The sequence below is a fragment of the Selaginella moellendorffii genome, unplaced genomic scaffold (genome assembly GCF_000143415.4).
Source record: "Selaginella moellendorffii unplaced genomic scaffold, v1.0 SELMOscaffold_3, whole genome shotgun sequence".
NCBI classification, from domain to species: domain Eukaryota; kingdom Viridiplantae; phylum Streptophyta; class Lycopodiopsida; order Selaginellales; family Selaginellaceae; genus Selaginella; species Selaginella moellendorffii.
In genome coordinates, this window is record NW_003314264.1 from 767,702 (window position 1) to 793,098 (window position 25,397).

The following is a 25,397-nucleotide window of genomic DNA, read 5'->3' on the forward strand; positions in this document are numbered from 1 at the left end:
CTTTGTACCTCTATGGGGTGGCGGGGGTGCAAACATGATGATTGCGTCCCTAGCAAAACACTTAAGGTCTCTGCAAAGTGCGCAGACTGAGCTGAATGGCCAACCCTTGCATAAGGCCCTTGTCAATCGAACCCCATACAGGGTTCAGCTGGAGGAGGAGGAAAGGCTTGCAGTATTGCATGGGGCCCCATGCCATCCCAGTGAATATGTTGGCCGTCAGATTGTAGAGTTATTAGGTGAGGCCTCATGCCATTCCGACGAGGCTGGTCACCCGGTGAATGCACAGCCTCATCCAAACAAAGCAGAATCTCAAGGAAGTTCTTGCGGCCGATGTGGCCTTCCACCCCATCTTCTGCTCCAAACAGACAATGCTGGCAGTGAGAACAAAAACATGTACGTCTTCGCGTACTTGGCGATGCTTGTTGCCAAAGGCATATTTGAAACGGTTACACTTGGCTTTCTCATGGTTGGGCACACTCATGAAGACGTCGATGCCATGTTCAGTCACCTGGCAGAGTCCCTCCGGCGATCCAATGTCCTCACCCTCCTACAACTCTACGATGAATTCCAAAATTGCATCAAAGGCACTGTTGAAGCTGCACTTGTGACAGAGGTTCCAGACTTTAAGGGGTTTGTAAGAGGCTACATTAGAAACGGATTTGAAACGCTGTTTGGCCACTCCAAGCCTCTTCAGTTTCATTTCAGCATGCGTGACGATGCCCCAATGATGAGGTACAAGATGAGAGAATGGGACACAGTGTGGCTGCCAGTGGACGGCATTGAACTCTTCAAGAGAGATCCCATAACTGGGGAACCTATGATTCCTTAGGGTTCCCCACGGCCGATGCACCCGGATGGACTCAAAGACCAGGAAAGTATAGTGGCCGGGATTAGACAGCATATTGCCTTCTGGAAGAGGGGGTTGGTGTTTGGTGGAGAATCCTATTTTCAGAGGTGCAAGCCTTTGCTCGAATACTGGGAGAAGATTATATCTGCTATCCAAAATGGGCCGGTTGTATATGAAGAATTGGAAGAGTCCTTTTGGCCAGAACCCAGAGCACCAGATAGTAGCAGAACAATGTCCTCTGGAAATGCAGTGACAAATAACGATGTTGAGGATTACTATTGTGGGCCGAGGAACAAGAAGCTGGATTCAGCATTCAATCCAGTACAGGTTTGCAAAGGAATGGTCGTGCTTGTCAGACCCAGTAATAAAAAACAAATGATATAGGTGGGGCGCTGCATCACTGATGCAGAGGAGGACGCGGAAACTAACTCCTTCAATGTAACTGTGGAGTGGTTCAAGCCAAGTTCCGGATATATGAAGGATTGCCTAGAAAAGAGATGGGTGCTGAATCCAAGGGATCCCAATATGAGCATATCGGTGGATAATGTTGTGCATGGTTGGATGTGGAAGCAGAGTGCCACCATCACCTTGCCAGACCATGCAAGAGATGCAGCAAGAGCATTCATAACCCGGGTTCAAGGTGAGATTCATTAATATTCCTTTACTAAGTTTCTAATGTATTTTATTTCAAGGTGAACAATCCGAATCTGAATCAGAGGAGGCGTGATGGCATGTGGCCTTACGCCATTCCTAGGTGAGATGATACAAATAACAAGTATAAATTCTTAGTTGTTCTAGCAAATCTTACTTAAAGTTCAAGGTGAACAAGCCAAATATGAATTCATCGGATTGTTATAACAAATTGCGAGGTGATGGCATGAGGCAATACGCCATTTGAGAGTGGTAGCCATTCCTATATGAGGTGAGTGAAATATTTATTAGAAATACCTCATTCAATTGTGCACTTCTAAGTCTTGGTCCACTCAGTACTGTTTGCATGTTTCTATTTTAATTCTTTCTCTAAAATGTTATTTAGCATGTGGCTTCATGCCATTGCTCTCCACAATCATGCATTGAATTTTTCTATCCTTGCATAATACTTCTCCATATATATAGCATGTGCGCACATGTGATATGGTTCATTAGGCCTGATATAGTGTGTGAGGTAAAACAAAGATGATGTGACATATGCATTTACCAATCACACGTGCATAAATCTAATAATATGGCGTGTGGCCCATATTAATGGCACATAAACCCATATTGTGGGCTTACGTGCTTTATGTACCATCATTCCCTTGCAGCGTGTGTGTTGGTTTCCTTTTATAACACAACGAACTCCATATTTTAGGGTGAAGAGCGTTCTCATGGCAAGCACAAAATCTGTAAGTGAGGCAGAAAAGGAGATGGAGAAGGAGATAGGTGAAGATGTAGAATATATAAGTCTTCCAAACTCCCCGTACTATACTCCAGGTGATCATTTTTCTGAACAAACGGCAACATTAACAACTATCGAGAACGCCCTAGTAACGTCAAAGACAACAATCCAAAGCAAAACAACTGACCCGGAGAAGGATGATAGTACCGCTGAGAGTACCAAAAAGGAGGTGTCCACTAGCGCTTAGGCTTATAATGGCGTGTGCCCTCATGCCATTTACTTGATCACCAAATACCTTTTTCCCTTTGCACTAGTATATCTTAATACCGGTCTGAGAAATAGAATGGCATGTGCCCTCAGGCCTTTTACTAAATCACCTTTGAAATAAATGCAAGCCTCTATGTCGTAAAAAAAAGGTACTAGAGAAATTCCTTAATAACATGAATGTTATTTAGTTTCATGAAAATACACTAAGGGTCAAATGAGTTAAATGACTTCTCCAGACTAGCAATGCCTCTTGCTACACCTTCACAATTAGATTCGTTAGAAAAAGATAACATTGAATAATATCTAAATGTTCTCACCATTAAGTTATATGTCTGGCTAATAGGAATGACGTTCATCTTGGAAAGCTCACCACACGCTCAATGAACAAATAGTGTGTGTGCGCATGCCATCGCTCTTCTTTAGCTTCAGATTCGGCTTGTTCACCTTGACAATGAGATTTATTATACAACCAAATGGACTCAGTCTGGACACAAAGTCACCGTGCTAGTCACCATGCCCTAGATATGTCTAGCCCCTGGACAAAAAACATATAATTTCACGTCATTTTTAAATACTTGAAAATTTGTACCTAGTCCCATTTTACTGAATAAATCCCACTTTAACGAAATAGAGCTTGGAACGCTTTTGTAACTGGAAGGACACATCAGGACGTCCTTCGGACTTCAACATGATACGACTTTGTCCAACACCAAAAATCCCTTTTATATATTTGTTGAAAAAGTCCATGCCAAACACCATCTGAAAATCTACTATCTTCAACACTACCAAGTCCACTCTTTCTTTCCACTTGGATATTTTTATTGGAACATCACTCACAAATTTTCTGGCTACTTGCCCACCTTCTGCAAACCGGAAGTGCATAGGTGACATTTGCTCAGTATTCAATCCTAACAACTTAACTAAGTCTTCGGATACCATGCTGTGCGTAGCTCCCATGTCAACCATCACTCAGATTTGGTGTCTGCGGACAAAGCCTACCAGATACATCAACGGATCAGTGTTTGCATTGACTGTGAGAAAAGCTTGAGGAAAGCAACGAAAGTAACTCACCTCCTCTTCCTCATAGTCTGCATTGACCAACTCGTTAACCCCTTCAGCTTCGCCACCACCGTCTTCCCTCATGACATTAACCCGAGACATTGTCTTATGCTTGTTGGGACATTCTGAGGACCTATGTCCTAACTCTCCACAATGGAAGTAATGACCCACACTACCTATTCTGCTAGGGGCAGGTTTCCCAGGTTGCTACTGCTTGTACCCACCAAGAGGAGGAACAAAGGTCCTAGGACCAGAAGAAGATGCTGATGATCTCCAACCACCACCACCTTTGTTAACCGTTTCTTGTGAGCCTCTAGGGTGGAACCTGCCTTCCACCCTCTGTTTCCGATCACCTTGTTTATTCCCAGAATTCCTATTCTTATCCGAGTTACCAGCATATGGTTGCTGATATTGTTCCATAAGCGAGTGACTAAAGGCAACTTGCTGCACTACCTCCTTACACTCCAGGTACGCCTTCGACTTAAACTTCAAAATCTCATTGCGAGAAAGTGAACTTAAGCCCTCCAGAAAATAACTTCGTGCATCTTCATCACTCATATTTGCAATCATAATGCACTTCTAAGCAAACACTTTAATGTAATGCATGAGATCCCCTCGTTGCTTTAACCGCCACAGCTCTGTGAGAAGTCTCAGACCAAGATCATCCAGCAAGTATTCCTTACGGATGCGAGACCGCATCTTGGTCCAACTTCTAATCTGCCCTTTTTTAGCACACACCTAGCGCCACCAAGTTTTGGCATGATTGGTGAGAAAGGATTGCGTGCACGCAACTTTCATACGATCATCTACATCTGCCGCTATGAAATAATTTTCCATATTGTAGACCCAGTCCTCCAAAACCTTATAGTCCCGCATGCCTCTGAAATTGGGTGGTTTCAGGGGCTTGAATTTTGAAACTCGTGCAACCATGGGCAGCTGTAGAACTTCATCGTCCTCAAAACTTGAAGAGAAGTCCAGTTGCTTAGGCTTAGCTAATTTAGTTGCCTCATCTTCTTTCTTCCTCTTCTTATTCTCTTTCTTCAATTTGCGAATCTCCCTTCGCAAATTCTTGATCTTGACTTCCTGAGCCGTACGCTACAACGCTGCAGCATCTGGCTCTTCCTCTTCTAACTCAACCTCAGCCTCTCTTCCGCAGCATCTCTAGCAGGAGTTTTCTCCTCTCGATTCGCCCGTCTAGAGGTTTCAACATCATCAGCATGGTTCCTTTTCACCATCTTGCTAGCTGCATGCATGTCTCTATCAATAACTAAACATGCTTACAACGTTCTTACCGAATGGTGCAATCCAACTAATCCTACACAGGTTGCTTTGGATCTACTAAAAAAGTCTCTGCATATGCAACTTGAGTCAGAAAATCCGACAAAAGTTGGATAGGAATCACTAAGACAATTCCTCTGATACCAAATGTAGCACACTTGAATTTGGAGCCAAACTCCAAGCCCGTTGTGCTATGAATGAGGGTCGGGTATAATCCCACAAGCACCAGCTCCCCGTATCCAGCACCTGCACACAAAATAGTGTCAGACAGAGTCTGGAACAATTTTGGCATACCAGTGGCCTAACGCAAGGAGGAGGGTACCCCACCGACTAGAGCAGCATGGAGTTTGGGCTTAGACCCAAGCTGGACGCAGAACAAGGAGCAGCACAACCCAGCAGAAGCCAAACTAATGTCTTAGGTGGTCAGACATGCATTCCAACCACTATCCCTACTATATATTTGGAACCCTCCACAGCTCCCCCCCCCCCCTCCCCCCCCTCAGGAACACACACTTTCAGCTTTCACCCCAATCCCTTAGTACCAGGAGTTAGTCTCTGGGACAAGCTCAAAACTTACTAAATATGGAATGGCGTTAGATTGCGCATTTAGACACGGGATGAACACCATTGTGTTCGGGCTAATCTCTACATTCCGTAGATATGCCAAATGCGCTAATCTAGACACTTTCCATAAATAGCATTTGGGATCGAAATAAGATCAACAAAAAAGGCGTGATAGCGAGGGTGTTTGGCAGACATGGTAAACTATCATCCAGCGATATTAAGGGACTAGTCTCAATACATAAGGGTTCTTGTCACTAGCAAGTGCAACACAAAACAAGACGGAAACTCCTTACTGGGCTAAGTATGCTTAGCTAATAGCACGTAGGAATTCTGTCCTTATGCTTGTCCGGTCTAAGTACACTCAAAATGCTCAGTTGACTCCACTAGCACAAGAGGGGCTACTAAAGGGTTCCAACTGTACCAACCTCCTGGCGTCATGGTAGTAAGGAAAGAGTGTTCGTAAGGATTGGCCGATAAGTATCTTTCAATACCCGAAGTTACATTCGCGACAGTTCCATGGCAAAGATTTTGCTTTGCCAAGTCTAAAGGGTGTTCATACTTAATAAGTCTCTTTAGCATTTTCTATTATGGGTTTTATTACGGCTCAACTTAATGACCCACCTATAAATCCCTTTCTTATACTCGCAATAACACTGCATTGTTGCAGTTCTTTCCCACTTGGTACTTTGATAAAGCCACACTATTACTAATAGCTCAAGTCAACACTTTGAACTAAGAATTTTATTCTTTAACTTCATAAAGACCTTGTCCTTGTTTTAGCCATAAGATCACTTAGTGATCTAACTTTGGCACTTTAACAGGTTTGCAAATAAATACTAAATCTTCCAGACATTTAACTTATTGACCATGACCTCGGGGGCATCCCCCACATTTGGTGGTGCACCCAAGCTAGCCCTTCCAACCAAGGACCCATAGCAACTAAAACTAAGTGTCCCCATCTCATTCACCATGACCTTGGTGTAGGGGGTTCCAAAAGTATAGTAGGAAGAGTGTAGGGGTTGGATCCCAATGGAGCCAGTTTGGCCAAAAAAGGCTAGTTTGGCCCAAGAAGGCTATGCCTAGGTGCTAGGCAATGAGATAACCACTGGGAAGTCCAAAGCTAGAGTGAATATGAACTAACAAGTGGGATAGTTTAGTGAAGTGTTTAAAAGCTAACTCTAATTCCCTCGAGAGATTGAATGGTCGATGCTTCCAGTCCAAGTGTGGGTGGCACTACCTACTTGGATATCTGGTGTGGCTTAACGAAATCTTGCTCTAAGCCCATGGCTAGAGCACCCAAAGGCGAAAGGCGAGGAGAGTACCCATGAGGCTCACATAGGGCCACGATGTTCCAAAATGTTATCCCAAAGTCCCGGATGGTGAAAAGGAAGAGGAGTAGTTATTGGTGTAGTGACCAAGGATGCAGTCACATAACAAGGAAATCCTAGAGAACAAAGGGACTTAGTGGTCAAGCCTGTGAGTCTTGATCTAGTGGCAGTGTTAGCTAATACGGCCATAGACAGAAAGGGACTTGGTAGGGACTGGAAAAGAGATATTAGGGAAGGCTATTCCCCATGTCTGCAGACATCCTAAAGATACCAAGGAGTGGATCTAGTATGGTCATTCATGGATGGATGGCCTAGTCTTTGAGAGACGGGACTATGATGTAGGTGGTGTTGGACCACCAGTGTGATCAAGGTGAATGGGCATGGCCTTAGCGTAACGGGTTGATATGTTGGTGGTACCTTAAGTGCCAGTCATGGGATCGGGCACGTGGAGCACTTAGACTAAGTGCAAAGGTTGTGTGGCATGGATGCTATTCTCGGGGTTAGCAAGCCCTAAGTCCTGAATTGGACTTATAGATGTAAATGAAACTCCTTTAAGTGGTTGGAGATATGGTTAAGTGGCTAAAGTAGAATGGAAAAATTAGTTGTTTACATAGACTCCATCTCGAATTCCATTTTAGGTCCATTTTGGACTCTATCTTAAACTTCTTCTTGGACTCTATCTTGGGTCCCTCTTGTGTCCCTTTTTTAGAGATTCATTTATTGTTTGCTTCGTGCTTATTCTTCGAACACTCCGTTGGGAGTTCCACTTCTGCTCTTGACTTTTCGAATTGGAGATTTTAGTCCAAATGTGTTACACTCATTTGGCTCCTACTTCAACCACTACATAGCACCCTTTTAGCTCCTTTTTGGGGCCTAGGGATTTTATGTCTCACAAAGGGGTGTATTTTTATTCATGGGCCCTTTTCTTTTATATTTGAACCTTTATGGATCATCTTTTAAATCATTCTCTTTTATTGTTTACATCTCACGTAATTGACCAAAAGTACACTTAATCTCATTATTATATAGTTTATTTTCTTGCAATTTTTAAAACACTAACTCGAAGTGTTTCAAATGATCCTCTAACTTTTCACTAAAGACTAGAATGTTATTGATATACAAAACAACAACAAATGTGTCTAAATAATTTTTAAATATTCTATAGCATCTTCAACAGGAGATTCCTCCCCTTGATTTGCTTGGCTTTTCAATGACTTTTTATAATCATATTAATTTAGTCATGTTAAGTATGCTTAACTAATAGTATTTTAGAATTCTGTCCTTATACTCTTATGGTTAAATATATATGTGATTAGTTCCTCAACTAACTTAGGCAGAGATTAATAAAAGGGACTAGTAATACTGACCTCTTGTCATCATAATAGTGTAAGAAACTAAAGATAACAATTTGATAAATGATTCAATGGGTAAAGGGAAAAAATTTATAAATAAGAGTGCACTTTTTTTTCCAATCAGTTCAAGATTTTAAGTAGGGTTAAGCATACTTGGGTTTTGAGCTGGAGTTACTAGGTTGGATGACTTCTAGAAGTCCAAAATTAAGAACTATATATATAATATCTTTTTAATTTATTTTTATTTTAAACTTAAACTCCTATAAGATTAGAAACCAGCAAGTCACTTTCTCTATCCTATATAGCTTTAAAATATTTGTAAACAAGGCCATTTTAAGCATATGATATGAGAAAAAAAAACCTAAGAATATAGGAATCTTTATGCTTTATTTCATCAAATATAAAACATGCCTCTTGCCTATACAGCTACTTAAGCAAAAAGAATCTGCATTGCTCTCATCTAAAAGATTCTTCTAAATTAGTTAAAAATGACAAATGATTTACATAAAATCATCAATTGCTTATGAAAGTCTTCCTCTCTTTTGCAAATCTAAAATTCAAAGAGCATTTACATCCTTGTTCCCCCAATTTCTAATCCTTGTTTATATAACCAGTTGATATATATTTTTATTATCAACAATAACACTAGATGCTTGCTTGGTTTCCTGCCACAAAAGAAAACTAAAACTGAAAAACAAACTTTAATATAAAAAAAACTTTTTCTTTCCTTCCAATTGATCTCCTTGAGATTAGTATATAATAATTATTGTGCTAATTGCCTTCTTTGAAAGAAAAGAAAAAGAAATTAAATCCATCTCCTATAAAAGAAAAAATGGCATACTTCATCCTGTGTTTAGGGCTCCATTCCTCCTTGGTACTTCCAATAAGAATCTCTATAAAAATAGTACCCGAATCTCTACCCAATAGTAGTTTGATTTACAAATGGACTGAACCCTAGAAAACCTAAATTAATTTCTTCTCAGAAATATTTGAAGTTTCTAAATCTTTTTTATCAGGAAAGATTAAGCAAAATTTTCAGATTAACCAAATGTTCTTCTCAGGTAGTATAAAACAAATATTTCCTATTGGAAGACATTTTTTCTGCCATGAGATTTTTGCTGTTGGGAGGCTGTTATGAGATTTACCCATTGGCAAAATGTGTACCTATCAGTGTATTTATATGATGCAATCAGGAAATCACTATAAGGAGTAATATTTCTTCGTCTCTTCTCATTTTTCTGCTTTGTTCTTTACTTTTCTACTTTCTACTCAATAGTGCAAGAGATGGCAAGCAATAATCTAAGGAATGCATCAATAGTGGAGGATAATCTCGTCACAGAATTGAGGACACCCACATTGATGGCATGGAAGAGCAAGAAGTGCAAGAATGACAAGGCCACAAGTATCACTTGCAAGGGGAATGAGTTGATAATCAAAATATCAACTCATAATAGTGTTATTTTTGCAAGTTACTAGTGTTTGCAAGAGGAATCAGTCGATAATCAAAATATCAGCTCATAATAGTGTTATGTTTGCAGTTACTAGTCATTTAAGCATCATCCATTCTCTAGCGCCAAATTTTCCAAATGTTGCTTACTTGCATAGTGTGTTAGTGCATGGTGCTTTAGCAATGCAATATAGGAGTCCTACTAGCCTTATTTTTTGCAACAACTGCTTGCGCCTTCTCTCTATAATAGCCAGTGGTGGGATTTAACTAGGTACATTGTTTTTCGGATGCTTGGTGACATTTTTTTTCCTAATTTGGCCAAGCAATCTTTTGTCCATGCATAATTCCAAAAGCAACTCATTCTCTCTGTGATCACCAATGCATCAGCCCATGTTCATGTAAGTAAGCTATAAAGTTCTTACTTCTTCTAATTTGCAGCTAGAACTGACTTTTTCATCTTCTTCAATGTTAGGGCTCTAGAAAGACTTTTTGAAGAATGAGAGGATTTATAAATCCTAGATGACAAAAGACCATTGAACACAACTAACAATCAACGAACTCAAACTGTGGTGCCTGCAAAACAATCGGGTAGTTTGTGTATTTAAAGTCGATCTCTTTCCCCTCACATTCGGATCTATACTGAAAAAGGCCGTGCTCAATCATAGAGTCAACTGTGTCCTGGAAATTCTCTAGTGTCTACTTTTCGTCAGCATCCCGAGCGAAAGATCGAATTGAGTGTGCTAATGGCACGGACGCTTGCTTCTTTTTTCCAGCTTCCTGCACTCCATTTACACTAGCCTGCTTCACTCATTGGCACAAATCCTGCAGCAACGAAGCCCTGCCGCTTGACTAGTCAAACATCGCATCCCACAAAGCTTCCACCCTAGCATTCCTCTCGGATACAAAAGCCAACGCCTCATCCTTGGGATATTTCTTACGCGCCGGCAGGTGAATCCACCGCAAGCTGACGAGAGCAGCACAACATTCGCCTTGCACTCATCCTTGGAGATATTGACCAGCTTCTTCATCAGCTTGTCAACCTCACTAAGCTCCCAGTATGATCAAGAACGTTGGCCTCGTCAATGAAGACGGTTGGAAAAACACCTATGTAGCCATTCAGAGAAGTTCATAGGTGTTTGCAATGATTACCCAACTTCTATCGTTCCACCGTAGAATGATAAGTCAGTCCCGTCGATCCCGTCCAAATAATAGACATACTCGCTGCAAGGCGCCTTCTCCAGATCGGCATCCACTTGGGTTATCGAGAGTCTTGCCAACTCATGAACCACGGCCGACTTTCCCGAGTCTTTTGACCGACGGTGACCAGCTGAGGGTCGCCCAGCTAACTCAATTGGAAACATTACTAAACCCATGTGATACAGATAATTATCAATTAACTTCCAACAAAGGTTTTAAAGATAACATTTTCAGCAATGTAATTCACACAGGTAAGGAAGGTCCCTCCAACTTTCAATTCAAAGCCCGGTGTGAGTACCGGTGTGGGTGCCGGGGACGTGAGCTCCCGTGCCAGTATGGCCGGTGCCGGTGTGGGTGCCCGTGCCAGTATGGCCGGTGGCGGCCGACAGGGGGTTGTGTGTGCCGGTGTGAGTCCCCGTGCCAGTATGACCGGTGGCGCCCGACAGGGGGTTGTGTGTGCCGGTGTGTGTGCCAGTATGAGTCCCCGTGCCAGTATGACCGGTGCCGGTCGACAGAGGATTGTGTGTGCCGGTGGTGTGGCCGAGCCCCGTATCGTGGTGCCCAATCCCGTGCTTCTTCTCCTCCGCCTTGGCGATGTTCTCCGCCTGCTTCTCGTGGAGGTGTCCCGCCGCCTCCGCCTCCTTCATGTGCTTCCTCTCCTTGGCCTCGTGCTTCTCGGCCTTGTTGTGCGCGGTCACCTTTTCAGCCTGAACGAAGACCACACCAATGAATTGATCAGCACAAAGCTCAATCGATCGATATGAGAGACAACGACACGACAATCGCTCGGACCATCTAATAACAAATATAAAAGATACTACTCAATTCGGTTCATTAGAGACACCAACGTGAAGCATTTTGAGATCGAGCAAACATCCCGGATTGAAAAAAGGGGGAAGATCTCACCTTCTCGGTGCCCGAGGCCTTAGCCGAATCCATCTTCTCCCCGGCCTTGGCCATCGCGTTGCCGGTCTTCTCCTGCACTGCGGCGGTGGCATTCCTAACACCCTGCATCTTCGAACACCTTTCGAATCAAACGATCTCGACTAGAAATCTCTTCGCTGATCTGATCACAACCAAAAGAACTAGAATGCGTCACGTTCTCTATCCATAGCGCTTATATACACATCGCCCAGGCTAGAACCACGCGCCACGTATCGACCATCCTAGTGACGACACGTGCATTTCTTATGTGACGTGTCTCTCATGCACTGGCCTGCGCTGGCGAGCGGCCATTGACGGAAAAGGCATCTTCTTAGAATGTATTACATATTGGCGAGGGAATAATCTTCTCTCACTAGGTAGTACGTGGCTTATTTTGAGTGGGATCTCTTTTCTGAGGTGTCCTTGAGCGAAGGTTGAGCTGATAATTCACTGGAAATTTGCGAGCTATCTGGCGATGGTGATTCTAAAGAGCTAAGATCATCGCTCGAGCTAGCTTGAGCCTGTAGAAGTAGAAAAGCAAAAACACAAAGACACATATATCGCTTAAGATCTCGAGAAACTAAACTTTTCAGAGCGATCGAAACTTACGTGTGAGAGATTGCTGCTCCAAATCATCCCACCGCTGCTGCTGCTGCTGCTGTTGTTCTCGAGAGCTGGCTGACAATACAAGTTCGTCAATCCAGACGATGAAAAGTTCCTGCCAAGATCCACACTCGTTGGAAGAAAGCTCGAGCTATAAACTCCAAGTATATCGGCAAGACCACCTTGAAAAACACCGGTGCTAGGCGACTCGGGCTTCAGCGGACACGGCAAAACCACACCCATGAGAGGTCCGCTGGCCAGAGAAACACCCGAGGCCGGGGAAACCAGAGGAAGCGAGAAACCCAGAGGAGGAAGGAGCGGAGGTGGCGGCCCGACTGACACGAAAGAAGCGGCTGCCGAGGACGAAACCAGCGATGGAAGGTGAGAAGTGAAAGTCGAGTACTGCAAAGCCGAGGCGGCTCCAAGCGGACATGGGCAGTAGTAAGGAGCCACGACTGCCGAGAGAGGAACGCTAGGAACACTTACGGAGCCACTTACTAGGAGCGGGAATGGAACGAAGGTCTGTGGGAGTGATCCAAGGATTCTCTGCGCGAAAGCCTTCTTGTCGAGCTCTCCCGAGCTTCTCAGCAGCCGCTGGCTCTGGTTGAGTGAGAAGAGCGTCGCGGCGATGGAGCTGGAGCCAGGAACAGTGGTGGAAGTCGACGAGGCGAGGCCAAAGGACATGCCTATTGCTGCTGCCGCAAGCGCTTGCGAGCACACTGCGCTTGGAGCATCGTCTCCTTCACTCGAACAAACAAATGGATTGCTCAAACTTGGAAGTGGCAAAGAACCTGGCAGCAGAGCTTCTGGGCCGGAAGGAAACGAGGACGAAGAAGACGGTGGCAAAGTTTGCAAGCCGCTGGCGATCGACTTGAGACGCGACTCGTGGATGCCTGTCTGCTGACACAAGGTTGGCCTTTGTTGCAAGATATCTTTCATCTGTAGCACAACAAAGGCACGAACGTTTTTCTTTAGCTCTTCTCTAGAACAGACAAAAAGGGATGAAGAAAAATGTGACTGACCTTGAGGACTAACTCATCTCCACGAGCTTTGGACTTTTCCGATTGCCAGAAGAACACCGATCTGTTTGAGGCGAGTTTGAGGACGAAGGATCTGCCGGAAGAGTCCGTAGCGATTTCTTGCAGCTCAACTGGAAAAGAGCCTTGGATTGGTGACGAAGAAACTAGAGCCAGTCTTTCGATCGTCCCATCATCGCCCAGGAATGAGAGACGTAAGTCGGAGCTGGGCAGCATCGTCAGATCGAGGTGACCCCTGCGGCAAAAGAAAAGAGAAGAGTAAACCACCCAGCCTTTGGAAATCACAAAGATCTTACGCTATACCTTGAATTTGTTGGACGGAGAAAGTAGCCATGGCTGACAATTCTTCCAACGCGAATCGAGACGAGAGGGGCACATAGACACCGAGCAAGCGTGGCGACTTCCTCCGAAGAGAATTTCTCGCTGTTTGACGACGAAGCAGCAGCATCCAATGACGAGCTAGACAAGGAGATTGCCACAAACCCTGAATCCGCCGCTGGGCGTGGTGAAGCATCGGATCCGGAGCAAGCACTATCCGACGATGGATTGGAGCCGTCTGGTCTCTCAACATCCGCCGCATTCGCCTTACCGCATTCCCAGCCGCTGTTCTTATCAGCGTCCATCGCCACCAGCCCTAACCTAGGGAAATATTCGGCGAATACTTTAAATCGATTCTTTATGCAAGGGTTTGTAAATGAATAAAATCTTCTCTGACTCAATTTATTTTAATTTTAACAAACATGATGTTTTACTATTCAGATTTTTCACTCTGACACCAATATATTTACTAATTTGTAATAATAATCCGAAATATATTTCATAAGCATGCAGTCAGTGTTCCATCCATATTGCCAATAAATTCATTGAGATCAATCTTCTTGATATCACCCCCACACTGTGTTACTAATATGTGCTTGTCCTCTAAGGTTACACCACTGCAGGATCCCAGGAAATTACCAAACTCTTTTCGGTGCAAGTTGTGGTCTGCAGCAAACTGCACCAAATCATTCAGGTCCAAGTCTGTGCCATGGGTAGATTTGTCCTTCTTGATGCAATTTCCATTCAGCCAGGAACCATCCTTGATCACAACATCGTCGCAAGTCTCTGAGTAGTCCTTGACGTCCTCGTTGCACTATCAACAGAGAATTAAGAAATTTTCCCACTGCCAACATGAAATTTACATGGGGCCTTTCAACTAGTATGGCACTTGCAGTGACGATCAAAGCAAATAGTATTAGAGGAGAAGCATAGCCCATGCCTTGGTTGCTAAAACTATATGAGAAGCTCCGCAATAGTTTATTTTGGTTGAATTTAACAATGACATAGGAATACAGAAATATACATAGCCTATGTACAGGAGCGGCAAGAATCGCAATATTATTTCGAACCACGTGGAGTAATATCCATTTATCTATATAGAACTTTACAATAATTAAACCAAGCAGAATCAAATATAATTCTTTTCGCATATCTCTTTTAGCCCCTGCATTTTAGGGTTTCTCTTTTAACTTAGGGGACTTAGAGGAGGAGGAGGAGAGATCTCTGGCGATGGATGGAAGCGGCAACTCGCTCGCCTCGGGGCCGGAGGGGCGGAGCAAGCGCGTCGCCTACTTCTACGACCCCGAGGTAGGGAACTACTACTACGGCCAGGGCCACCCAATGAAGCCGCATAGGATCCGGATGACCCATTCCCTCCTCGTCCACTATGGCATTCACAACAAGCTCGAGGTTCTCAAGCCCCTCCCCGCCAAGGACCGGGACCTCTGCCGCTTCCACGCCGACGACTACGTCGCCTTCCTCCGGGTCATCACTCCCGAGACGCAGCACGAGCACTTGCGCGCGCTCAAACGATTCAATGTGGGCGAGGACTGCCCGGTTTTCGATGGCTTGTACTCGTTTTGCCAGACTTATGCCGGTGGATCCGTCGGTGGCGCTGTCAAGCTCAACCATGGTCACTCGGACATTGCGGTGAATTGGTCTGGTGGATTGCATCACGCGAAGAAGTGCGAGGCCTCGGGGTTTTGCTACGTCAACGACATTGTTCTTGCCATCCTGGAGCTTCTCAAGTACCATGCTGTAAGTTTTTCGTGGTTTTCTCTGTCGAGAGAGAGTTTTATAGCTACAAAATTCTTTCCTATGCTTGTTTGTGTTTTTCTTTGTTCTCTTTCGGCAGTAGTTCTCTCGCTGTTGCAAAATACCTTGTTTTTTCCTTACTCCTAAAGCTGCTACAAGCTTCTCTTGAGTTCTCATCCTTCAATGCTGCTACAAAGTTTCTCTCGTACTTGCGCTTGTTTTCACTTTGTTGCATAGCCACAAAGTTCTCATGGCTCTTTCTTGTTTCTCTTTCCAGCGAGTTTTGTACATTGACATTGATATACACCACGGAGATGGTGTCGAGGAGGCCTTTTACACCACAGACCGTGTCATGACCGTCTCCTTCCACAAGTTCGGGGACTACTTCCCCGGAACCGGGGACGTGAGGGACATGGGACACGCCAAAGGGAAATACTATTCTCTCAACGTCCCGCTCAACGATGGCATCGACGATGAGAGCTACCATTCTTTGTTCAAGCCGATCATCACCAAAGTGATGGAGGTTTTCCAGCCGGGGGCTGTCGTGTTGCAGTGTGGAGCCGACTCGCTGTCCGGGGACCGGCTTGGATGCTTCAACCTGTCGATCAAAGGCCACGCTCAGTGTGTTAAGTTCATGCGGTCTTTTAACGTTCCGTTGCTGTTGCTCGGAGGCGGAGGCTACACAATCCGCAACGTTGCTCGGTGCTGGTGTTACGAGGTTTGTACGACTTGAGAAACAAGCTCTCTTTTACTTTGGTTTCTTGATTAGAACAACACCTTGCCTTGCAGACTGCTGTTGCTGTAGGCGTGGAGCTAGAGGATAAAATGCCATACAACGAGTATTACGAGTACTTTGGCCCGGATTACACGCTCCACGTTACTCCGAGCAACATGGAGAATCAAAACTCGGCTCAGTACCTGGAGTCCATAAGGTCTGATTTCATTTTTTACTTCTCTGTCCTTGAGTACGATGTCTTTGTATTCACTGAGTGCACAGGAATCGACTCCTGGAGAACTTATCGAATTTACAGCATGTACCAAGCGTACCATTCCAGGAGAGACCACCTGATACTGATCTTCCAGAAGAGGTCTCCCTCTCTGTGGCTTCTACATGGTGAAAAGCTGAGAAGTTGTTTATAACTGTAGGAGGAGGAAGACCTCGATACGCGTGAGAAAGGTCGGGCTTACTCAGACTCGGAGTCTGAGGAAGACGAGCCTCGCAGGAGTCGTCACCAAAGTCCTAACGACGCTGCCATATCCAGGTTTGCAAACAAACAAAGCCGAGCATCGTCATACTTTCGTGCTCTCTTTCTTTATCTTTCTTTATCTTGCGTTGAGCTAATATCAAGTGTCCGGCTGCGTCTTTTACAGGCGACAATCACCCTCGGCAAGAGATGACCGCATCAAAAAGGAAAAAGAAGAACTTATGGTACGAGGACAATGAATTTTCTTATTTCCTTGCTTCTGACGGGACTATTATATCTGTGTGAAGGACGAAGGAAGTGATATCGACGGGGATCTACCCAAGGCTCAGCAAGAACCTCAAGATGACCAGGTTTATATACCTCTCTCTAGATTCTATGGCTGAAAAACCACCGAAAACAACAACAAAAACCATTTTTTGGCAGCCGACTGCGATGGAAACCGATGCCAAAGCCGAGGAGAAGTGCTCGTCCTTGCTCCCGGATGCACCCTCGGCCCCCCTGGCCTCGTCCGCGGACACAGCGCACGAACCAAACGAGCAGAGCACGAGCAACACAAATTGGCAACTTGTGACGACCTCCACTGCTGCTACGGCCGCAGCGATGAATGCTCGAAGTCCATTAGCTCCTCCCGCTCTTAATCAAGCTCCCCCGAGCTCGACAGCCATCGCCACTGCTGCTTGGACGCCTCCAACTTCTGCCACAGTCGTAGCTCGGCTGCCTCGATTCTCCGCGAGCTCTGGAGCTCCAGTTGCTGCCACTGTCACTGCCACCGCCACGGTTACCGCTGTTACGAGCTCCACAGTGGCGAATTCTCCAGCTCCAGCGCCAGTTCCAGCGGCTCTAGCTCGTGTGACCGAAGCTCCCACACCAATGACTCCTTAAAGGTAAGCTCTCGAAAAAACTCTTCTTTGCTCTAACACAAGTTTTCTCTTTTTAGAAAGCCATCGAGCTAACAGTACTTATAGGATTTGGATCATCCACAAGAGGAGAATTTACGAGCCAAGCAAGCTCTTGTTCTCTAAAGCTTTGTAAGCTAAATTTTTTCTCTCTATTATGCTCGAATCTTTCTAAGTGGACACTGCGCGAAAGAGAGAAGTGTCTCGTCCACGAGGTAGGTAGCTTGTCAATTCGATCATCCATTTGGGATGATATGAATTTGGGCCATGCGGCGGTACGGCGTTGGCCATGGTCCACACTCAAGAAAAAAATATTATAAGATTCATATATTCTGATGCGCGTACGGCCTTTTTCGATCCCCCACTGTCACGCCGAGATTATGGCCGCCGGGAACTTGCCGGCATATTCAAAACGGCCGGTGGGCTTTCTTTTCCCGCCGCAAAGCGCATATTCCTTTCACTCCACGTTGGCCATTACACCGCGCAGTAAGAACATGCCACGTAGAATTTACAGCTGGCCTCCACTCTCCCTCTAATTTTCTTTGTTGTTAAGAATCTCCCATTGCATTAACGAAGCGCGCGTGTGCGTCGAGTGTTTAAAGTTTTTAACGCTTTGCTACTATAGGCGCCCAAAACATTTTACCGGATCAAGTACTAGAAGGAGCCTTTAGTACTTTAATCCAGGTAAAAGTAGCAAACTGGAAAATGGCGGGAAACCACGAGGTAAGAAAAATTCCTCCCACCCCCCCAACGGGGCTCCCGGACCCCAAATGGCCGATTAAATCCGCCGCAATGCCATCTCAACCACCCGCCTAGTTTTAACCTTCCCACGAATTTTACTCGAACTGGTCCACGCCGAATTTCCCTTGTAAGCCGGCTGCATGGCACGCAACCAGCAAGCCTTAACTGTGCATTTCTCACCGCGGGGTAGCGTCTGCCGAAAAGTAACGTATAGACCGGCTGGTCCGCCCGGCCTTAAGCTTCTTAAAGCGAAACACAATGCGCGGGCGCCTGGCCTAGAAGTTCTTTTCGTTTGGCAAGCAAAAGCACGAGAGCGTATGTATCTCTATAGGCCGGTTGCATGGCCGCGTTTTGCCCGGGCTATACCTTCTAATATTCGGTGAATATTCACGAGGGCTTGGGTGGAAGCTTTAGCGTGGGTGTAGAAACCCACGCCTACGGTGTGTGTGTGTGTGTGTGTGTGTGTTGTGTTTTCTTTCTTTCTTTGTGGTACCTATATGCGCGCTGTGCTTTCTGCGTGTTTGGAGCTATGGCGCCGTGACGAGGAGGTTAAAGCGATCGATCGATCCAGGCTAACGCAGCGATCCATTGATCGGCGCATTGGACCGCGGATTGGAATTCGTCGGTAAGCTGTGGATTCCCGTCTTTCTCGGAATTTGCGCTCTCTCCAGCTCAAGATCTGCGGGGAAAGCCCCAAATCTCCGTAATCTTCCCTGCATTGCGCTCGATCTCTCCTCTCCTCACGATCTTGGCCTCCAATTCCGATCCCCGCCGCCAAGCCGCCAATCCCGCAATGCGCGGATTGAGAAATCTTTGCAAGAAGCTGCGCTAATCGATGGGAATTCACTCCTTGGCTGTGTGCTCGCAGGCGCTAATGCTGGAGGCGGACAGCGGCCCACCGGGCTTGTTTCCTCCCGGCTGCTTTGCTCCTCACAGCGGGGACGAGAGCGGGGAGGAGGAGGAGCTCTCGGTTCTTCCCCGGCACACCAAGGTCATTGTGACTGGAAACAACCGCACGAAATCCGTGCTCGTCGGGCTACACGGCATCGTGAAGAAGGCCGTGGGACTTGGCGGCTGGCATTGGCTGGTAAGCAAAACAAATCAATGCTTTCCTTGCTTTGCATTCCTCTCCGGTTTGATTGATCACGGCGGCTTTTCAAATTCCATCTTGCTTCTTCTTCTTGGAAACAGAGCTCGCGATCGCGCGCGATGGATTCCGAGCTCCAGCAAGCATTTTTTCTTCTTCTTGTTGCTATTGTTTTGTTTTATTGATCTCGATGCCCCATGGCGGAATCTAATCGAATTGCTCTTGGCAGGTCCTCACGAACGGGGCCGAAGTAAAACTCCAGCGCAATGCGCTGAGCGTGATCGAAGCGCCCACTGGACAGGAAGAAGACGACGATATCGACAACCCATTCTCGAATGAAACAACACCCGGTATGGCTTCCCTGAAATCAAACTCGCGCTTTTCTCTCTTGATGGCTGACTTCCCGCGCTGCCCAGATGATTTCCCAAGAACATTCAAGCCCAGAGTCCGGCCCCAAAAGCCCGCGGCGCACGAGATCACGCGCATGGCCGATGAATCCAAGCGCAGCTCGGAGAGACGGTGCGAATTCGGCCTCAAGACGTCCCAGTCGCAATGTGTGCCGGTAAGCAAGCATGGAATTCTTTACATATAGCAGCTCAGTTTCCTCTAGCAGGTTTTTCTTTCTGAAACCAAAACGTTTCTTCCTCCTTTCTTAGGTTGTGGACCTTGGTAAACTCGATACGGCAGCGCTAAGGAGATATCGGCGACACTTCAAGCTCGTAAGCCCATCTATCTACTTTTGACTTCATGGGAGAGAAACGAAAGAAAGAGAGATGCATGTTTATCGAGAGAGAGAGAGAGAGAGAGAGAGAGAGAGAGAGATCCGTGTCTAAAACACCCGTCTTCTCAGTTTGATGTAGGCCCGAATTCCTCGAAAGAACAGCTACTGCAAGCAGTGTCAAGGCACTTCGTGGGACAAGTAAGTCGCTCCTCGTCCCGTGACCCCATTTCATTTCATTCCCCTCGTAAAGACGATAGCTTTGCGTTTAAACAAGCAAACTTATCCCCCTTGTGTGGTGGTGGCGTGGCAGCAACTGGACGAGCTGCAGGTGATCACAGGATTTGTGCAAGCTGCAAAACGGCCGCGAATGTGAGCTGCGCTGTGCTGCCGCTGCTCCCTGCTGCTAGGCTGCTACCTTCGACGAGAGACGAAGATTTGCGCGACCAAACTTTTGCCAGGCATAAAAACTTGTAAGATATCTACAACCCTCCCCCGTCCTCTTTTTTCCTCGTTTTTTTTTTCTCCTCCGTCCTCCTTTCCTTGTTCTGGTCGTCACTGTCCCATTCCTAGTAATTCTCGTATGGGAGAAACGCTGCTGCCGCTGGCTCTTCTGTCCCCTTGCTTCTCGCTCGCTCGCCTGATCGCCTTCCCCCCTATAACTTATGCTCTTGTTCGCCACGGGGGGTGCTTAACTTCTAACCAAATGTGTCTAAACTGTACAGAGGTGCCAGAAAAGAATGAGAAAAAAAGAAATTTCTAAACACCACGTCTTTGATCGATCGATAGCGATGAATGATCTTAGAACCTCGCCGTGAATCATGAAAGAGGAAAATTCTTTGGTGTGGATGGATCGTGGAAGGATGACTTTGACTCACACTAGCACTAACGAAAGTGGGCGAGGAAAGTGGGGGCGGTAGTGGAAAAAACGTATTTGACTTTTTGAAAACGCGACACCCAAAAGGACGCGCGCTCTCTGTTAAGTCTCTTTGATTTTATTCTCGTCCGAGATCTCTGCGCGGCGAGATTTTCTTGCTTGCTCGATTGACAAAACTTTGTAGGGAGCAAAAAGATTTGGTTTGCTCGAGAAAACAAGGCGCACCTAAGATCTTTAGAGCTCGGATGTGAAGTCGGGCTTGGCGGATAGGTGCAACCCGAGCGCTGGATGATGACGTTGGCGGCGTAGTTTCCGGCCTCGCAGCACCGCGGGATACTCTTGCCTTGCACCAGATGTGACAAGAATCCACCAACAAACGCATCACCTGGAAAGAAAAGAAGGATGCTTTGTTAAGAGGGTCCAAAAGGATAGAACTGGCAGCGACAACGATGGACAAGCTAGCGATATTGAAATGCTCGCTCACTCACCGGCCCCATTTGTGTCGACGAGCTTCTCCTTTGGAAGGAGCTTCACTGGAAATCTTGTCACCTGGGGACCGACGGAGTTGAGATATGAAAACACAGAAGCTTTTGGTCTCTTACCTTGCCGTCCTCCGCGACGACCGTCGGGTCGGCCCCCTGCGTGATGACTGTGACTCGCTTGTGAGTCCCCGACGCCTTTGGAAGTGCCGAGATCTTTAGAGCGATGGTCTCGACGTCGTCAGTCTGTCCAAAGAGGAATGAGAGACTTGGTTAGAGTTGGAAGACAAGTTTAAGAGCAAGTCCTTTAAACCTCCCAGTTTTGACTCTTTGAAAAAGCCCTGGCCTCGGTCTCGTTCCCAAAAACAAAGTCGATGTACCTGTGGGCATCGCGAACACATGAAGCAAAAAAAAAAACGAAAAAGTGCATTGGACACGTCTCAAGGATGTGCACTCACGGAAATGCCTCCATCAGCTGGCTGGTAAAGAACTCGCATATGAATGGGGCCGCCAGGTTCATCATGAAATACTGCACGCAGTGAAGATGCGAGAAAAACTCATCAGAGCTGAGGGAAAATGCATGCGCACAATTCACCTTTCCTTTCTCAGCTGCGTGCTTGGCGATAAGCATCACAGATTTCGCAGAGACTGTCAAGAAGAACCCGGCTATATAAAAGAATTTCGCCTTTTCAACTGCATGCAAGCTTTCCATGAGACAAAAGGAATCCAACTACACGAAATGGATTTACCGAATGCCCAGTTTTCAGGCTGCTCCAAATGGTGAACTTTATAGCAGTTTGCAGCAGACAGGTTGGCAACCAAAGACCTGAAGCGACAAGAGAATTATCTACAGAGGAACAAATCTTTTAGAAGTATACCTTTCTCCTCCCACAACGAGAACAGCACAGGTACCGGTGGGTGTGGATTCATCTTCGTAGTATCGAACCTGCAAAAGGATCCAACTCCGATTAATATATCAAGATCCACACTGCGGAGAAACACTTACATTCACCCCGCCAGCAGTCGAGCTCTTCTTCATCTCTTTTCCGAATTCGTCCTTTCCAATGCAGCCGATGAATGTGGTAGCACCGGGGACTTGCAGCATCCACTACACACAGGCTACACATTTCAGCCTCGAGAAGAAACCAAAGATGCGAACTTGAATTACCTGGGCGACCCGAATAGCATTCTGAGTGGCACCTGAGAAAAGTTTGAAAGATTTTTCCTCGGTATGGATCGACAGGCTATATAGCGAAAGAAATACCTCCGGCAATGTAATCAACCTTGTACTTGTTAGCGAGCTCTCGGTACCTGGAAAAACACGAAAAAGAAAGGAACATAAGAACACTAGAGCCGGAATTTCCAGATCTGGAATCACACGCATCGACATCTCGCAATGCTTACATTGGCAAATGCTTCTCCTCGGCCAGGATGGCGTTGTTTAGCTTCACATCATACCTGGAGAACGATATCACGCGTTATCCAGCGGCAAATCTAGAAAAGATGAAGAGAACGCCAGCACAAACTTCTCAAGAAAGCTGGGATCCACGACAGCTGAGATGTCGAGCAGAGGGTTTCCAATCCCGAGAAGAACGCCTTCCAGATCTTCCTGCCGAGCCATTCCCTAGAAAATCTCGAGAGAGAAGCGAAGGGACGAGAAGAAGAGGCGCGGCGCTCTTGGCGGGCGAGCAAAGCGCCAATGCAGCCACAAGAAGAAAGAGAGGAAGGTTTAAGCCGAGAAGAAGAAGAGATATTAACCTAAACGAGCTTTTAAGCGACGAGATTCGAGACCGCGACCTCCTGTGGTAGGTGGCGTGGCGCAGTGAGTCGTTTCAGCCAATGGAAAACCATCTAGTCAAACATTGAGAGCCAAAATTGTCCACCATGGTCTCCACATTTTTGACAATAGCATGAGATTAGCTGCCAACGTTGATGGTACGCTAAAGTCCTTTGTTTCGCTAGTAAATTCTTGCTCCATTAACAGAGATTTGCGGGCTGCAAAGCTAGCGCATCTACAAATCTTGCAATCCCCACACAGAAACGACCGCTTTCTGGCAAATTATCTGATCAAAATGTACGGCAGGTGTGGTAGTGTTGAAAATGCAAGAGATGCTTTTGCCAGCATCAAAGACCCAAACTTGTTTTCTTGGAGTTTGATGTTTACAGCAGTTGCCCAGAACCGGCATTTAGAGTACGCTCTAGAAATCTTCCATCGAATGCCAGAGAGAAACCTAGTGATTTGGAACACACTAATGCTCGCTTACTCCGATATCTCGCAACACGATATAGCGGAGAATATCCTGAGCATAATGCCCGAGTGGGATATCGTGTCCTGGAACTCCATGCTCCAAGCATATGCCAAAAAAGGGTACCTGGAGCGCGCAAAGATTCTCTTCGACGACATGGGCGAGAGGGACGTGGTGTCGTGGACGACGATGATATCCGCATATTCCTCGTGTGGGCTCGTCCACGATTCCTTGATGCTCTTTACGAAGATGCCAGGGAGGAACCAGGTATCTTGGAATTCCATCACGCACGCGTTTGCTCTCAATGGCTGCGTGGGCGATGCCAAGCGCTGCTTCGATCGGATGCCCGAGCGCAATCTCATCAGCTGGACGGCGCTGGCTGGCGTCGATCCGGAGCTCGCGATGGAGCGGATCCCGGCGTGGCCGGGCGCGTCAATTCTGGGCTTGATCTCGGGCTATGGAGAGGCCGGGGAGCTGGACAGAGCCCTGGCGATCTACAGCGCCATTCCGGGCGAGGATCTGGAGCTCTCGACTAGCATGATCCACGCGTATGCGCGCAATGGGGAGCTGGATCCGGCGATGGCTTTGTTCGATCGAATGCGGCAGCGGGATCTCGTGGTGTGGTCGCTCATGGTGTCGGCGCTCGCGCATCACGGGCGATTAGCGGCTGCCGGGGATTTCTTCGCCAGGATGCCCGAGAGGAGCATCGTGGCCTGGAGGGCGATGATCCAGGGGCACGCGCAGAGCGGGCGATCGCAGGATGTCGCGAGGATTTTCGAGGATCTGCCTCAGAGGGACGCTCTCTCCTGGACATCTTTGATCGTCGCGCATGCCAATTGTGGGGATCTCGCGAAAACAAGGCAGTGCTTTGAAAGATCTCCCGAAGTAACGGTGGTAGCGACTTGTGCTATGATCAGTGTGCTTGGAAGGTACGGTCATGTAGAAGAGGTCAACCTATTATTTAAATCCGTACCAAACGAAGATCCAATGGCTTGGACTGTCGCTATAACCACAAATGCCAAGTGTGGGCATTTAACTAACGCAAAGACCTTGTTTGACAAAGCGACAAAGAGAGACGTTAGGGTATGGGATGCCATTATAGGGGCATTTGCACAAGAAGCGTATTTAAGCAGGGCGTTAATTGTGTTTAGCAAGATGCCATGTTGGGACGTAGTAGCCTGGAACACCATTATCACCGCAAATGCCCTCAAGGGGCATCAAGAGGAAGCGTTGGATTTCTTCGCGATTATGCCCCAGAAGAACGTGGTGTCGTGGACGGTCCTGATCGCCGCGAATTCCCACGCGGGAAGGTGCAGGGACTCCATCGCGATTCTCCACTCGATGCAGCAGTGTGGATTCCTCCCCGACGACACCACATTCACGATCGTCTTGCTCGCGTGCGCTCACGCGGGGCTCCTGGACGAGGCGCGCTGGTGCTTCGAGCTCATGGTGCGCGACTACTCGATCCAGCCCACGCGCGAGCACTTTGGATGCCTGATCGATGTGCTCGGCAGGAGTGGATCGCTGGGCGACGCCCAAGCGCTCATCGATGTGATGCCCTACAGTGCCGACAATGTGGCGTGGGGGATGTTCCTCAGCGCTTGCCGGCTGCATCGCGATGTGATTGGAGCCAATTGCGCGGCGGATCGTGCCATCGAATTGGCGCCCACCATCTCTTCCTCGTATGTGATGCTCGCGAGCTCTCTGGTTTGAACGATGAACGAGGGCCGTTGATGTGCCCGGCAGGAGGAGCGATCCCAGCCGTTGGGTTCTGGAACGAGCTCTCTGGTTTGA

At 46.7% G+C, this 25,397-nt stretch overlaps 6 protein-coding genes across 7 annotated transcripts; 3 read left to right on the forward strand and 3 right to left on the reverse strand.

The window, feature by feature from the left end:
• Positions 1-10,894: 10,894 nt before the first annotated feature.
• On the reverse strand, positions 10,895-11,830 carry LOC9643770 (11 kDa late embryogenesis abundant protein). Its single transcript, XM_024668275.1, has 2 exons — positions 11,624-11,830; positions 10,895-11,424 (listed from the first exon to the last, which is right to left on the reverse strand). The coding sequence occupies exons 1-2, from the start codon at positions 11,729-11,731 to the stop codon at positions 10,996-10,998; spliced, it is 537 nt and encodes a 178-aa protein (XP_024524043.1). The 5' UTR covers positions 11,732-11,830; the 3' UTR covers positions 10,895-10,995.
• Positions 11,831-11,952: 122 nt separating this feature from the next.
• Positions 11,953-13,912, reverse strand: LOC9643771 (chitinase-like protein PB1E7.04c). The gene is made up of 4 exons (XM_002963516.2): positions 13,585-13,912; positions 13,267-13,516; positions 12,251-13,183; positions 11,953-12,162 (listed from the first exon to the last, which is right to left on the reverse strand). The coding sequence occupies exons 1-4, from the start codon at positions 13,902-13,904 to the stop codon at positions 12,031-12,033; spliced, it is 1,635 nt and encodes a 544-aa protein (XP_002963562.1). The 5' UTR covers positions 13,905-13,912; the 3' UTR covers positions 11,953-12,030.
• Positions 13,913-14,786: 874 nt separating this feature from the next.
• Positions 14,787-17,795, forward strand: LOC9643773 (histone deacetylase 19). Of its 2 annotated transcripts, none has more exons than XM_024668433.1 (9): positions 14,787-15,357; positions 15,632-16,072; positions 16,144-16,286; positions 16,352-16,442; positions 16,501-16,616; positions 16,726-16,783; positions 16,847-16,909; positions 16,983-17,443; positions 17,497-17,795. In XM_024668433.1, the coding sequence occupies exons 1-8, from the start codon at positions 14,830-14,832 to the stop codon at positions 17,439-17,441; spliced, it is 1,899 nt and encodes a 632-aa protein (XP_024524201.1). In that variant the 5' UTR covers positions 14,787-14,829; the 3' UTR covers positions 17,442-17,443; positions 17,497-17,795. The 2 variants fall into 2 exon arrangements, with proteins under 2 accessions (XP_024524201.1, XP_002963181.2); XM_002963135.2 differs by having other exon boundaries at positions 14,790-15,357; positions 17,501-17,795.
• Positions 17,796-18,593: 798 nt separating this feature from the next.
• Positions 18,594-20,765, forward strand: LOC9643392. The gene is made up of 7 exons (XM_024668294.1): positions 18,594-18,821; positions 19,065-19,283; positions 19,513-19,633; positions 19,700-19,845; positions 19,940-20,002; positions 20,134-20,202; positions 20,315-20,765. Exons 2-7 carry the CDS (start codon positions 19,071-19,073, stop codon positions 20,375-20,377), a joined length of 675 nt encoding a protein of 224 aa, XP_024524062.1. The 5' UTR covers positions 18,594-18,821; positions 19,065-19,070; the 3' UTR covers positions 20,378-20,765.
• Positions 20,503-23,101, reverse strand: LOC9643393 (adenosine kinase 2). The gene is made up of 13 exons (XM_024668293.1): positions 22,884-23,101; positions 22,762-22,815; positions 22,622-22,668; positions 22,526-22,557; positions 22,364-22,465; positions 22,236-22,303; positions 22,107-22,183; positions 21,953-22,050; positions 21,816-21,886; positions 21,671-21,737; positions 21,481-21,603; positions 21,367-21,427; positions 20,503-21,263 (listed from the first exon to the last, which is right to left on the reverse strand). The coding sequence occupies exons 1-13, from the start codon at positions 22,976-22,978 to the stop codon at positions 20,887-20,889; spliced, it is 1,272 nt and encodes a 423-aa protein (XP_024524061.1). The 5' UTR covers positions 22,979-23,101; the 3' UTR covers positions 20,503-20,886.
• Positions 23,102-23,267: 166 nt separating this feature from the next.
• On the forward strand, positions 23,268-25,316 carry LOC9643774 (pentatricopeptide repeat-containing protein At4g02750). Its single transcript, XM_024667785.1, has one exon. The coding sequence runs from the start codon at positions 23,268-23,270 to the stop codon at positions 25,314-25,316; it is 2,049 nt and encodes a 682-aa protein (XP_024523553.1).
• The last annotated feature ends 81 nt before the right edge of the window (positions 25,317-25,397 follow it).